We start from the raw sequence: 15,675 nt of genomic DNA on the forward strand, positions 1-15,675 counted from the left end.
GATTATCATTTACTTTTGGTTTCGTTAATGTCTCCTGCCTCTCCCTCTTAATAATAATAATACATTTTATTTAAAAGTGTCTTTCAGGCCAACCAAGGACACTTTACAATAAAAACTAAATAATAAACAACAGTGCAATACAATATATTACAAAAAGAAAAGAAAAACGAACAATGTAGGAGAAATTATGGAATAAACACTGAATTACAAAGAATATGAATCCTAACATGTTTTATGTTGACAGGCATCAACTTATGACATTCCCAAAAAGGAAAAAAGGCCAAGAAGGTGGCGATCGAAAAACAATGGCAAAGAGTCAAACAAGTCCAAACTACAGGTATGTCGTCTCGTTTCTAGTGCCGCAGATGATGGCACTACATTATAAAAGGAACACGGGTGATTAAATTCCTCCGTGTTTGGCCCTCAGGTTCCAGGTCGTTCCTCTTCTAAATCCCCTCGCCTTCACGCCTCCAATCCCAACCTCTCCACCACTGAGCCTAACATCCAGGAGGTTTGTCCTGAATCCCCCGACTCCCCTACAGACGCATCTCGACTACAGGAGGATTTCTGCAACCTGGCCAACAAGAGTGAGTCCATGCTGGGTGTCTACCAGGTTGCTTAGGCGATACAACAGATTAGCTGTTGAGCTTGGTTTTCTCTGGTCCTCTATACTGTGAGATAGTTTCCATGACAACAGTTTTTCTCTTGGCCCTATGGCATTTGCTTGTCTCCAGTCCACTCTACATTGAAGTCATCCTTCGCTTCCCTGGTGTCGGAGCGAGACAGGCTGAGGAGCAGCATTGACCTGCAGGCACCAAAGGCTGCTCAGGTCATGGGTCGGAAGAATATCTACGCATCAGTGAGTCAGCACGGCTCACACGGAGACTCCAAGATCAGGATTCTGGTGCAGTTTCTCATATGATGTCTTCTGATTCAAACAGGAATGTGCAGGCTCCGCCCAGTCTCTGGTCCACCAGGCGTCCAATGACAGTAAATCAGAGTCCATCTCAGAATTCTTTGATGCTCAAGAGTACCTCCTCTCCTCCTCCTCATCAGAGAATGAGGTCAGATCCTCTTTTTGCTTGTCATTTTTAGAGAAGAATGCAAACATCTAATCCATGTGTCTCAGTGAGACATTGTAATGTATATGAAAGCATTAACACGTTTATGTTCAGTTCAAATGCACCAGCAGACAAATAGTGAGATGTTAGCGCATCTCCAGGGTTCTCACCAGGGCAGTTGAATTTTGATCCTCTACGCCAGAGGTTCCCAACCTTTTTAGTCATGACCCCATTTTGATATCACAAATATCTGGTGACCCAAGAATTTTTTTTTTCTTCTAAAATTAGGTTTTGATCATATCTGTTATTCTGTGTTACAAATATGGAGTAGTAATGATTAGTGATCAAAGTAACAATAAGCACCATATTTTTATACTGCATTTTATTTTAACTAGATTTATATTTGAGAAAGTGAAAGTAGAGAAGGCAGTTGTTTGAGATTGTGTGGTGTTTTAATTTGAAAACAAAACAAACCAATTGATTAAGCTCTTTGAGCGTTCTGCCTCTTCCTGCACTGTATATCTATTTCTGTGAGATTTTTTAATTGTGAAAAATAGATAAAACATTTTAAAATGAAATTTAAAAATAATGATTTTTTTTTTTTTAAACTTATATTATTTTTTGATTTTAATATATATATATATATATTAACATTTTTTAAATTCATTTTTTTTTTCAAAAACAATTTAGAATTTAAAAACATAATCTTACTCAGTTTTTGAAATTTAATTATAATACTAGACATATAGATTGTGTAATCGACATCCGTGTATACCTGACTCACAAGACGCTCATTGGCCGACAACTAGGCGGGCCGAGCGCGGGAGTTTTAATGCTGAAGTGTGTCTTCCAATCAGTCTTTAGTTTTGAATAAAATGTTATTTCTTGTCTAACTTAGTTCATCATGACCCTTCACCAATTCAAAAATAACTTTTAGCTTTAAAGTAAGGCTGTAACAAAGATTAGAAAAATCCCTATGCTGTGAAAAATTCCTGGTGAGAACCCTGACCTCTATAGATCACAATATAATCCAACAGTTTTGCATCATCTTATAGTTTTTATCTCAGGCCATCTGTTACAGAGACGCTCCAAAAATGGCCACAATACTAAAAGCTACTGTCTGTTTGTTCCCAGATTAATGACTTAAGTGCTATTTATTCCCTTTTCTGATTGATTCTTCAACTCATCCCCTTTGTTTGGGCCGTCCTCCATAGTCTTTCATTCTGTTGGCTCACTGACGCTTCCTTCCGGATTTGGTGTCTCCAGGTGTCGGATGATGACTCGTATATCAGCGACGTCAGTGACAGCGTCTCCATGGACACCTACAGCGGAGAAGACAACGACAAACACAACTCTGGTAGGTTAACGCACTGTGCACGTGTCTGTGTGCAAACAAAGGCCTTGAACAGACGGGAGGATGAGATGATGTAGAGACGTCTGTCACAGAGGCAGGAAAGGCCTGACTCGGGGCTTTTGTTGCTGTTTGTGACGGGCTCAGTGAATGTGTTGAACGTGATCCCTGCCAGATCAAAGGCGTTTTTGCAAACCGTGGATGAATCCCTGAATCCACAGCAATGGAGGATGCCTAAGTTTAATACTTCCAGCCTAAATTAGATGTTGGGGAAATCTATAAGTTTGGAAATTTCAAAGGACATTTCTTTTATTTTAGGGTTCTGGGTTCACATTAGTAATGAGGACAGTTTTCAGAATCAGAGCTGGGAAAGAAGTTCATTTAGTTTCAAATAGATTTTTTTTATTTCTTTGTTTTTATTCAGAAACATACAATACAGAAAGTACCTCATACAAGATTTCCTTTTTTGTTTTTGCTTTGATTCATCATGTATTATTCAGTATGTTCACAAATGTGATACAATAATTGGAAAAAGAAAAATTAAACAAATGAAAATAAATAATGGAAAAAACCAAAATAAGCAAATAAATGTTAATGTTCTATTGTAAAGTAGCCTAATTAGCACCTGGACCAATAGGAGAGTCTGCTACACCTCGTTCCATCTGGGTTAACAAGTTTCACCTGTTGAGCTTGAACTCTTTTTAGTTTACCTCAGAATAACATTTGCCTCCTTAAATAAAAAAAAAAAAAAGTCCATCTACATAAAACAGTCCCTCCCTAATCATCAGCCTTTACATACACGTCACTATTCCCTCAAAAGCTCCTTTTCTTCCTCCTGCCTGCTCCAGTCAGCAGCGTGATGACCCTGACACGCCGGCGCTCCAGGCTGCCCTCTCCCAGTCCGGCCAGTAGCGTGAGTCTATGGAACATCCTGAGGAACAACATCGGGAAGGACCTGTCTAAGGTGGCGATGCCGGTGCAGCTCAACGAGCCTCTGAACACCCTGCAGAGGCTGTGTGAGGAGCTGGAGTACAGTGAGCTACTGGATACGGCTAACCAGACCGCCGACCCTTTTGAGCGCATGGTAAATATAACAAATCTGAGATGGCTGCACAAGCTGCATGCAATCGTAGCTCAAAGGAGCTGCAAAAATGTAGCTTTTTACTTGTTTTAATTGGTTATCTTTATTCATTTACTTAAGTTACGTCCACCACGTTTCAAAGGAAAGACTCTGAGCTGGAATTTTAGCCCCCAGGAGTTTGTTTAGACGTTTCAACTGAAAACCATTTGCGTATATTCTGCATGCAACTATGCAAATTATCGGTAGTAATATACACGCTCAAAGACAATATCAATATTAACTGTCATCTTTTGTTTGATCCTGTAGTAATACACATGTAGCGTTTAAAACGGCTACTACAAAGTATAATTTATTTAAAAGCAGTGACTTCATCAAAAAAATTCATTGAATTTATTGATTATTTTAAAACACGACAATGCACATTAAATGAGCCAGTGTTAGCCAAAAGAGACTAGTTTTCATCTGATGTCTCTGGCTAGATTTTAAAAGGCAACCTAGAATGTAAAAGATCTTAAGTACAGAGAGAATACAACATGACAAAAGAGAAAAAGCACGACAAATAACAAAATAATTACTGCTAAAGCACCAAGCCTGGACTAAGACTCTCAGAATTTCCACACGGTAAATTACAACAGGAACAGTTCAAACAAAATAGGTAATCCATACTTAACACAAGAGAAATAATGTACAAAAATTGAAATAAAATAATAATTAGAAAAAGGCTGTCAGTGTGAACATAATTGGTGGTCAAGAAGCCATGTTTTTAGCTGCTGAGAACCTGACATAAATCTTAAATGAACAGTATGTAACACTTTTTTTTTCTTCAAAATGACAATTAATGAAAAACCAAATTATGTAAGAGACAAAATGTACCGTAAGTAAAAAAACAAATGAAAACCGAAAGCTGTTCATTTATTAGTAATAACCGGTAGTAGTTTTAGGCCTACGCCTACATTCTCTGTTCAACTGCATATTTTTCACTTAAAAATGATTTAAATCTATAAAAAGATACCATATGTGGTCCCACTCCCATATATGCCCTCACTTCATGTTTTTATTTTTAAAAAACATTAGTAATCTGTAATTCTGTTATTTTTATGGGTCAAAATATCATGTGGTGCGACCGTCCGGACTTGGCTGCTGTTTCAAAAACATCTTTAAAATTACTCTAAATCTATCTGTCTATTTGGCATGATTTCTTAAGTGTTTTGTAGTCCTGTATAATATTTCATCATATTTCTATTTTTATTTTCATCATAACATTCATGCAAACTTTTATGAAATATCATGCAGTTAAAATCTTCGTGTTATATCGCGTTCAGGCTTTGCTTCTTAGCAAAAACATAAAGGATGGCTCCTGAAATGTGCTCTCAAAGCCTTGAACGATGGCTTAACACTTGTTTGACAACTAATAGTGAAAATGAAAATAATTCAGTGAGTTAAGCAGCAGTTTTCATCCAGAAAATCATGGAAACGAAACTTTTGGTCAGGCATAGGCAACTGGCAGCTGTTTAAAAGTAAATGTACAAAATGACAAAAAAAACTACAAAGAATTACAACATTGCAGGAAAATACAGTAAATGACAAAAGAAAAACAGAAAATACTCCAAAAATGCACAGAACTACTGCAAAAATTAATAAAACGACAACAGTAATACACAATTACTCAGATAAATATGCAAAATTACAGAAAATGACAACAAAAGTACACAAAAGGACAAAAAAAACATGAAAAATGACTCCGCAAACCCAGAGCACTAACAAACAAGCAAAATTACAACAGAAATACACAAAAATTACTCCAAAAAATGCAAAATGTCAGCACAAATACACAATATGACTAAAAAAAACATAGATTTAACAGGAAACATACACAAAGGACTACAGAAATGCACAAAATGCCTCAGAACTAGAAGACAACACCAGACATACACAGAATGACAGAAAAACACACAATATTACTATAAAAACTCTTTATTCTTTCATGTATTAATGATCAGATTGCTCATTATTTTAAATGCTGACATGAATGTTGATCTTGTGGCCCTCAAACAAACGCATTTTTGTGGCCCCACTGTGATAAAATTTAACTACTTCTGCTTTAGGTGCTTCTTAAAAATAGGTTCATTATAATACTGTACTGCCCTCTAGTGTGTTGGGACGGCATCTGTTACAATTCCTTTCCAATTTCAAAATAAAATAGTTACATTAACCACAGTATTTCCCTTGTTTCAGCCCAAAGTGAGAATTATTATCCAGCATTAAGAGGACGGTGCCTGGTTTCACTAACAGTTCCTTCTTTCTCCTCATTTTCTTCTTCTGTGCAGGTGTATGTTGCTACATTTGCGATCTCTTCCTATGCATCCTCGTACTACCGAGCAGGAAGTAAACCCTTCAACCCCGTCCTGGGAGAGACATACGAGTTTGACAGGCCTGATAAGGGCTTCAGGTTTATAGCTGAACAGGTAGAGATCAGACTTCCTTTTTAATAACGACACCTTGTTCCATATCATCAGAATAACCCGTTTGTGGTTGTGTGTATGGGTGCATGTTGTTCCTGTATGAATAAGGAAAAAGTATGAATGCTTCTATTTGTCTAAAGATGAACTAAATACAAATATTTAAATAAAATTAATGTAAATGATTAATAACTAGAATATTTGCATTTCCTGAAGAAAATGCAAATGAGGATGCAGGTGCTGGCCCATGTAATTTAACATTGCATTAGCATTGGGCTAGCATGAGCATTAACTTCCCATTAGCATGAGCTAGCATTAACATTGGCTTACTATTAGCATTTTCTAGCATTAGCCTAGCGTTAGCTTTGACATTAGCCTAATATTAACTTTAGCTAGCATTAACCTAGCATTAGCATAACATCAATATTAGCTTAGCATTTGTATATGCTAACATTAGCATTGGCCTAATATTAACATTAGCTAGCATTAGCCTCTTTTTAACTTTAGCTGGCATTAACCTAGCATTAACATTAGCCTAGCATTAGCATAACATCAACATTAACTTAGCATTCGCATTTGCTAACATTAACATAACAATTAGCATTAGCCTAATATTAACATTAACTAGCATTAACCTAGCATTAGCCTAGCATTAACCTAGCAATAGCGTTTTGTTTGTAAACATTTTTAGGTAACTTAATGAGCTGTCCACTCTAAAAATGGGATCGAAGCTGAAAACTCACTGCAGTTGAAGGGCTGTAGGTCAAAGACATTTAAAGATTGAGAAAAGTTGAATATAACAGTTGAAAGACAACAGAGAGCTGAATATTTTAAAAGTGAAATGGTTAAAATCCGTTGAAGATTGGCTGAGCAGCTTAAGTTCAAATTTGAATGCCGTTAAAACTTAAAACGCTAAAATTCCCAATCAAAATGAAAGACATTTTTCAGAAAAAATATATTTTAAAAAAATGTTAAAAGTTACCAATCACAAAAGTACAAGCACCCCTGTGCTGAATGTTTGATCATTTAGAATTAAATGCTGAAGAATTTGAAATGCACCCAAATTCTGCTTCCTCACTAATTAAAAAGTGATGCTGTGGTTTTTGCTCTCCGTACATTTCCAGGTGAGTCATCATCCACCGGTGTCGGCGTGTCACTCGGATTCGAAGAACTTCAGCTTTTGGCAAGGTGAGCACACAGAAACTCTGGATCAGTGTTTCCTCTAGCTTTAGGGTCCCAATTACCATAATTACAGAGCTTTGGTACCTGAATAAGCAGGAGACCCTGCTTTGTTTCCCCCTTTTTTTTTTTTTTGCAACGGAACATTTTTTATCTGACAATTACAACATTCTGAAATCTTCTGAAACTGAAATCATGTCCCAAGCATAAAAATTATAACTTTTATAAGTTCACATATGAACAAACTTGACAAACTGCCAAGGTTTTTGCCTGAGTTGAATCCTACAAGATCCATTTCATTTTTTTCCCAAATTGTGTTTTTCACATTAAATTTTTCAAAATTATTTTTAGAAATAGTTTTGCAATTTTTTCAGAGCATATGAGTTTTTAAATCCTGTGAGAAAACAAAACGGGGGCAAAAGGGGCATAGGGCAGGATCGAGAAATCAGACTCCATAGTGACACCCCGGGGCGCACATCAACTGTTCATCATCGGAGCACAGCTGATACTGTGACTAGAGGATGGATACCCGACGGGACCCAACGGCACCGGACGCGTCGGGTTCGGACAGACTTTTAGAACTGATGGCGGTGTTTGGTCAGATAGTGTTGTTTGCACGCAGCGTTCTTCCTTTCCTGCTGCAGCTGCTGTAGAATGCAGCTTAAACTGGAACAGTGAGACCAGGATCCCAGTGTAGGGAGAATGGAGCGGAGGAGGACAATTATAAAGGAACACATCGTTGCAACGTTCCCTTTTCTGCACAATAACATGGATAATCTTTATATTTGATACATGGATTAAAACAAACGTAAATATGTTCCACTGTTGGGTTGGCCTCGGACGAGAAAATGCAGCCCGATCCACACTCCAACTGTGACACGGTTATTTATTTAATGAAAAAAAGGTATGCACAACTGCGTGGTTAGCTCTCAATTTTAATTTACAAATTTAGATGACCCGATTAGAAAGCTAAGATTTAGATTATTTGTCATTTTCATTTTATAGAGCTTTTGTTAATGTGTGTGTCTCTCTGTTTTTTTAGACGTTCGGTGGAAAAACAAATTCTGGGGCAAATCCATGGAAATAGTTCCCATAGGAAGCACACATGTCACACTACCAGCGTGAGTCCTCTCCTTATTCCATGTGGGTGTGCTTTTGTGTGTACACTGTAGTGTGTGCTTTTAACAGGAACGTTTACGTCATTCGGGCTTTCTGCAGGTTTGGGGATCATTACGAATGGAACAAAGTCACGTCCTGCATCCATAACATCCTGAGTGGCCAACGCTGGATCGAACACTACGGAGAGATGACCATTAGGAACACCAACAGCGACGCCTGCCAGTGTAAAATAACCTTTGTTAAGGTGAAGATCCACAGTTGTTTGAGGAATTTAGACTAAAGATGAGATGAATAATTAGTCATTTCACTCACTTCTAGAGCAGTGGACCTGATTTTTATATCACAAATTTATAGCAAGTTTTTTATACTTTGTTACAAATACAGAGTAGACAGCATTAGTGCACAAAGTGACGAGATGTACCAGCTCAGATATTTTCAAACTGTATTATATATGTTAATTTATTACATTTTTTCTTTTTCTTCTCGTTCTTCTTTTTTATACTGCACTTTATTTAAAACATATTTATATTTCAGAAAGTTTAAAGCTGTGTTGTTTTAGTTTGAATTAAATACAAAAAAAAAAAAAAAAAATTAATTATATCAATTACTAGACATTTCAGGTAAACTCATTTAAATTCCAGGGGGACCCCACAAGTGGTCATGATCCCAAGGTCGAAAAACACTGTCCTCGAGCTTTATTACCAAACCCAGCCAGGAATACGGCACCACCTACTGGCCAAAAGCAGAAGTGACAATATTACTATTAACTGGTTTTAAAAAATAAAAAAATAACCAGTTGTCTTAGTAATGAGGTGTTTTGTGCATTTCTCTAGTCCTTTTGTGTATTTTTTTTTAAAAAATCTGTTTTTTGGAGTCTTATTATGTGTTTGTGCTGTCATTTTGCATATTTTGGAGTAATTTTTGTGTTTATCTGTTGTCATTTTGGTTATTTTTTAGTGCTGTGGACTTGCAGTCATTTATTGTGTTTTTCTTGTCTTTTTGCGTACTTTTGTTGTCATTTTGTATATTTCTCTGTTCTGTTGTCGTTTTGTTCATTTTTGGAGTAGTTTTGTGTGTTTTTAGAGTATTTTCTGTATTTTTCTCTTGTTTTTACTGTATTTTCCTCCAATGTTGTAATTCTTTGTTACTTTTTTAATGTATTCTTGTTTTTGTTTGATGTATTTTTGTCATTTTGTACCTTTACTTTGGGGGGCGCATAGAATTAGACCGAGGGTCGCATGTGGCTTATGTCTGATATAATCCATCTATTGTCATTCAGTTATCTACACAGACCAATAATCTGATTATTTACTCTAATCTTTTCACTTGTAATCAGATTCAAGCACATTATTTTTAATCGAATAATGTATCGTAATACAAACCAGGCTATTATTACATCTTTCTTTGTTCATTTTAGGCCAAAACCTGGAGCTCCACAGTGAACGAGATTGAGGGCGTGGTCACGGACGCAGAAGGAACAGTGGTTTATTCCATGTTTGGAAAATGGCACGAGTCTGTGTTTCGAGGAGAGCCGCCTCTGGCTACGTGTGTCTGGAGAGCGAGTGAGTGAACGCTCATTAAAATCTGTCCACGGTCACTAACTGAGACGGTAACATGTCGATTAACTGTACGTGTGTGCATGTGCGTGTGTGTGTGTGCAGAGCCCATGCCAGTGGAGCAGGAACAGTACTATGGATTCACTCAGTTTGCAGTGGAGTTAAATGAGCTGGACCCCAGCGTCAGAACTCTGCTGCCCCCCACAGACACACGCTTCAGACCAGATCAAAGGTCACCATTCTTCACATATTGCACACACACACGCACACACACATCAATCTGTATCTATATCCCGATACTAAACAATACGATATACATGGCAATATATCACGATATCAATATTGTATGGTATGAATTACAATTTATTTCTTTTTTAAACTGGCGAGAACAAGTAAACAGTAACTAACTGTAATTCAAGTACCAATATTAAAAATAAATAAGTGGCATGTTTATTAAACTGTCAAATGACATTTTTAAAAAAGTTTCACTTGTGCTTCTACAACAAATTCTGATTCTGTTAAGTTCTTAAATGCTTTAATAAAGAATTTAAGAATACATAGATGTATGTAGCTAAAAACAAAGCAGCAACATACATCTATAAATATTCCCCGTATGTTTTATGAAAATAAAGTGCAGTCGGCTTCCAAACTAAAATGCATAGAGCAGGGAGGTACTTTAACAAGGTCTGATGTGGTTCACTGACAGAGTGACCAGGCGTTTTCTCGCTATGCATATGTTAGCGCAACTAAATGTTTCTTTTGTAAAGTAAAAAAAAAACATGATTAAAAAGAAATTGATTTGGATTTTTGGATTGATAGAATATTCATATTTGATAAATCACGGAATTTATGTTTTTTTCTCACACCCAGTTCCTTGGACTCCTGTTATGATGATTGAATGTTTGTTGTTAGGAAACCCATTAACTTGTGGTTTGAAAGAAGGTTAATCAGTCGTATTTTGAAGGCAAAAATTCACATTGGTGCTAATATTTTTGACCACCCCATTCTTCTCTGTATTCAGGGTCCCCACGGTCATTAAAATTCCTGGAAAAATTATGAAATTTGAAAAAACTAGAACTAAGTAATTTGGTAAAATATTTTGGAAAAGTTTAGAAAAATAATTGTGAAAAAAGTGTATATTTGATATAAAAAGCAAGCCTAAAATTGTATTTGATGTTACAAAATGTACCAAAAGCTACTAAATAGCACTGGTGAATGTTTGATTATATCCCGTTTAATAATGCTGCAAACATTGGGAAGAATTGTAGGAAAATGTTTCATTTTTGAATTAAAGGGGAATTATAGCTCACGTAAACAGACACAAAGCAGCCGCCTGTTTGCTTAGTGGGCGGGGCTAAAGTGGCCCATATGATGCTAAAGGTTGCCGACCCCTGGGATAGACCAAAACAAAGGCCACCGTGTGACGGTGGGCCTGGTTTGTGTGCTGTGGCTGCAGGCTGCTGGAGGAGGGAAACACAGACGGAGCTGAGGAGCAGAAACAGAGGATCGAGCAGCTCCAGAGGGAGAGGAGGAGAGTGCTGCAGGAAAACAACATGACACACCAGCCTCGCTTCTTTAAGTACGCCACACTGTGATCCACTTCACTGTAGCTTTAGGCATTCATTCTCATAAACACACCTTTCTTTGTCTGTTGTCTCATCAGGAAGTCTAAAGATGACATGTGGGTCAGCAACAACACGTACTGGGAGCTGCGTAAAGAACCCGGCTTCAGCAAAATCGACTTCCCCTTGCTGTGGTGACATCTGATTTCATCTCCAGTTTGCCCAACAACTACTTCCAGCTGCCCTGGTTCACACCAACCACTTCATGTCACCGTAACTCTTGGACTTCCTACTTCTGTCTTTGATTATCTCTGGAGTACAGTGTATGTGTCGTCACACAGGCCCTCATTAAACAATTTTGCGTGAAAACGGGTGCAAATCTCAGTGCACATTGTGTCGTACGACAGGACCAAATAAATGCCATGGTTGAATTTGATCGTCATTAAAGGGGTGATCCACTGTTCTAATATGGACATTTCAAAGATTTTAGGCCACATTTGTAAAAACAGTGGAGGATCCCTTTTACATGTTACGCCCTCAAATATTCCAGGGTCAGAGGCCCTGTCAACTGAGGTCAAACAAACACTGGCAAAGAAATAAATGTTTCCGAGCTGAAAATCTGAATCCTCACAGTTGAGGTGAAGAAAAAACAAAGATTGGCTTTTTGGTCGTGTGAAAACTGGAATTAAAGGAGCTCATTTAAACGCTTTGTGGAAGAGAATAACGGAGGTTTTACGTGTTGGAGAGGACTCAGGCTGAAATCTGAATTATATTCTCAATAACTAACTTAACCAATGCCTAATGATGGTTTAAATGAAATGTTACTAATCCACAGCCTAAACGCATTAATCCCTGCTTTTTGATCGAGACACTTCTTTACATTTTGGTCAAGAAAAAGTCTGAGTCGTCTCTCTCTTTCTCCCTAGTGTGCGCTGCACAGCGATCAAACCATCATATCAGGGCAGAGACACACATGCAGGAACATGTCGTTTATTGGCCTCAGTTGTCCACACGTTGGAAGCAATAAATAACACATTAAAGTAAGTGAACAAATCCTCAGTGGAGGCTGTGCTGGTACTGGTTCAGCTTTGGATCCTCACACAGCGCTGCTAATGACACATCGCTCCATTCACCAATGCAATGTTGTGCCAAACAGGTTAAAATAACGCCACACTAGGGCTGGGCGGTATACTGGTTCATACCGTATACCGGTATATATTTTCGTTACGTAGTCATTCCTATAGCGCGGAAACCAGTCCTGGTGGATCAGCAAACAAAACGCTACCTTATTCATCATAAGAAACCACCAATGCTAATGCTAATGTTAAGCTATTGCGGCAAAGAATACTAGTGTGGAATTATTCTACAATATTCAGTCATCATGACAGTATAATAGACCATCCTAAGTCAACCTATTGCAGTAATTCCTCTCTCAACCAGTAGAAAATGCTGTGAACACCTGATTATGCTCAAAAAATGCAGTGAAACCGTTAGAATTTTGAAAAATACCGCGATATACATTTTTGGTCATACCGTCCAGCCCTATGTCACACACTTCCTCTGTACACATACAACAGCATTCCCCCTACTGGTCCCAGTCAAAGCAGCGCTCCTGTCAGAGTCAGACCAGACGTGAGATCTGATTGTACCGTACGATCTCGTCAGAATTGATGAATGCCGGAGCTTGCGTGAATATGGTCGAACGCACGTTGTACGCTCAGATCTGAACCTATGAACAGTTAATAAATGAGGGCCACACTGTGTATGTATGAGTGTGTGTATAAAGTAGAAAGAATTATCACTTTGTTTAGTTACGTTACATATCAGAATTGACCAAAGTGCCTTTTATTGCTGTGCTGCACTTACTGTTTTCAAAAATGGCTCCTTTAAGAGAATGGAGATGTTAACCAGTGAAAACAAACTGAAGACTTTAATAAAGGTCTGAAGATGCTTTAAAAAAAAAAAAAAAAAAAAGACTAAATGGTTGATTTATTAACTCTGATATTTAGCCTTCTTCTGTGAGCTGCCTTGTTAATAGTCTGCCACGGCTGTGACACTTCTGTCGGTACTGATTTCCACTTTGCAAACAGGAATCACCAAGATAATAAACTACAGAGGATGGGGCGAGTTACGGTGTTTTGTTTCTTGTGTTTTTTTGTTTCTCTGGGAGGATTATGTCACTTATTGTTGTTGGTTCAGCCTTAACAAATGCAAACACAAAGGTTTGAAAGAATTGTATATTTAGGAAGTAAATAGGCTTTTTATTTCTAATCAGGACATTTGGTCCTTGAAATCTGACTTAAAACCACATTATTAGACATAAGCTTTCATTTTAAGCTTTAGACCACTGTGTCAAACTTCAGGCACGGGAGCCAAATCCGGCCGTTCAGAAGATCCGATTCGGCCCGCTGGCGAAAGTATCATTGTGTAAATTACTAAATAATTTAGTTGTAAATTGTTGTTAAAATAAATTTTTTATCAAACTTTTCCACAAAATTTCAAAATTAAATAACAATTGGTCAAAAAAATAAATACATCAAGTGACATTTAAGTATCTGTCACTTATTGCTTAGATATTGTTGATGCCTTCCATAATTTGTCTAATTTCAAAATTAATGTGCACAAAAGCTGCGACACACTTGTGATCAAACTGGTCCCTGAACAAAAATGAGTTTGACACCCCTGCTTCAGACATTTGAGTTGAGAGTTAAAATACTAAACTTTGCACATTAGATGTCCATATTTTGTCCTAGACTTGACCAAACGTACTCTTTCACTTCCTGTTTCTTTGGTTTTTTTTTCTAAATCCATGGAATTTTTCCGGTTTTATTAAGCATGTTAATAACATTTATATGCTTTATTCAGAGTACAGACATCGTGCTTGTGACATCAACTGGAATGCTGACTTGTGAGAACAGACTCTTCATACTCTCAATATTAGCTTTATCTAAAAAGAGATACAATACTTCATTGTATCTAAGATTTTTGTTTCATATTTGCAGTTATTAGTCTGTTCAGTAAGCTTTGAGGTTTTTGTTACAGTTTGGTTTAAATTTTTACATTTTATGTCAATGATTCTTAGATTTTAAGTAGTTTTTTAGGCTTGTAAAGGACAGATTATATGGATGCATTCCAAAAAATTTTCTTTAATGTTCTTATTTCCCTCCATCACTTAATATCAAAACAATGTAAGAGCTGGATAGAAAACAGGAGAGCGGGTGAAATAACTACAATAACCAAACTCAAATTAAATTTCTCTGCTTTTTTTTTTTTGTATAAATACTCATTACTAAACCAGTAACAATGTTTTTTTTGGGGGTGAATCCTAATGGTTTCACTTGTGGCCATTTGGGACAAACCTATAGCCTCCCTGTGGTGGACACACATTCAGCGTCCATTGTTTCCATTTAATTACATGATTATAAGGTAAACGTAAAACAATGTTTTCCTTTTTTTCATCGGCGTAATGGTTTCCAGTCCAATCGTAAGTAAAATGGAATGAAATCATTGAAATGAACAGTTTTTTTCTTCTTGTGATTAATGTCAAAATTAAAAAAGTAAAATCAATAATAAATCACGTAAATCTAGTCATAAAACCATTTTAATAACACTAAAAATGTTAACAACTGAATCTGTATTAATTTAATAATATTCATGTCAGCATTTAGAATATTTACCAATCTGAGCATTAATACAGTCAAGAACAATGAGTTTGTTTTTTTGTCGTCTTGTTTTGTGTGTTTTTGGTTTTATTTTGACGTGAAATTGTCGTAATCTTAAAGCCAATATCGGTCAATGCCGATAATATTGTGCATCACTAATGTGTGACAGTGTACATTATCCCTTATTAAATAAACTGGAAAGTGATACTTTGATCTACATTTGCAAAGTGGAAGATAGAGCTATATGTTTCTATATCTTCATTAATTACCTGTAAGGTTTTGACCTGGGGGGCGGAGCTTAGAGCAGGTCAGGGTAAACCCGACACAGAGTCCAACAGCTTGAGGAAGAAGTGTTCTACAGTGACAGTTGGATTTTCACAGAAAGTCAAAAATGTGATTCACTAACCAAACGTGCTTTTAGCTAGCAGTGCAGCGGCTACCCTTTTTGAAATGCAGTGCCACTGTCCCCATAAAGCTGCAGTATGTAGAATCCTGAGACTTGTTTGGAATCAACCATGCTCCCCCTCCCAACTCCACATGGACCTCCGAGGAGTCTGTTCCACCAGAGTATGTTTCAGCCTTTAGACTGTTGCTTAAAGGGCCGGCGCGGCCATTTAGGGCAAACTAGGCAATTATCTAGAGTGG

At 37.2% G+C, this 15,675-nt stretch overlaps 1 protein-coding gene across 1 annotated transcript in view; it reads left to right on the forward strand.

Moving 5' to 3' along the window:
- LOC114472418 (oxysterol-binding protein-related protein 3-like) overlaps positions 1-12,763 on the forward strand; it is a 31,639-nt gene extending 18,876 nt beyond the window's left edge. Inside the window, exons 9-22 of the mRNA XM_028461669.1 lie at positions 245-337; positions 428-587; positions 735-859; positions 942-1,064; positions 2,328-2,418; positions 3,261-3,496; positions 5,821-5,958; positions 7,077-7,140; positions 8,174-8,252; positions 8,350-8,494; positions 9,668-9,812; positions 9,912-10,038; positions 11,263-11,385; positions 11,470-12,763. Coding sequence (XP_028317470.1) covers positions 245-337; positions 428-587; positions 735-859; positions 942-1,064; positions 2,328-2,418; positions 3,261-3,496; positions 5,821-5,958; positions 7,077-7,140; positions 8,174-8,252; positions 8,350-8,494; positions 9,668-9,812; positions 9,912-10,038; positions 11,263-11,385; positions 11,470-11,566 — 1,746 coding nt within the window. The 3' untranslated portion in view covers positions 11,567-12,763. The remainder of the gene's footprint in view (positions 1-244; positions 338-427; positions 588-734; positions 860-941; positions 1,065-2,327; positions 2,419-3,260; positions 3,497-5,820; positions 5,959-7,076; positions 7,141-8,173; positions 8,253-8,349; positions 8,495-9,667; positions 9,813-9,911; positions 10,039-11,262; positions 11,386-11,469) is intronic.
- The last annotated feature ends 2,912 nt before the right edge of the window (positions 12,764-15,675 follow it).

This window comes from Gouania willdenowi, chromosome 11 (assembly GCF_900634775.1).
Source record: "Gouania willdenowi chromosome 11, fGouWil2.1, whole genome shotgun sequence".
In the NCBI taxonomy this organism is placed as follows: Eukaryota; Metazoa; Chordata; class Actinopteri; order Blenniiformes; family Gobiesocidae; genus Gouania; species Gouania willdenowi.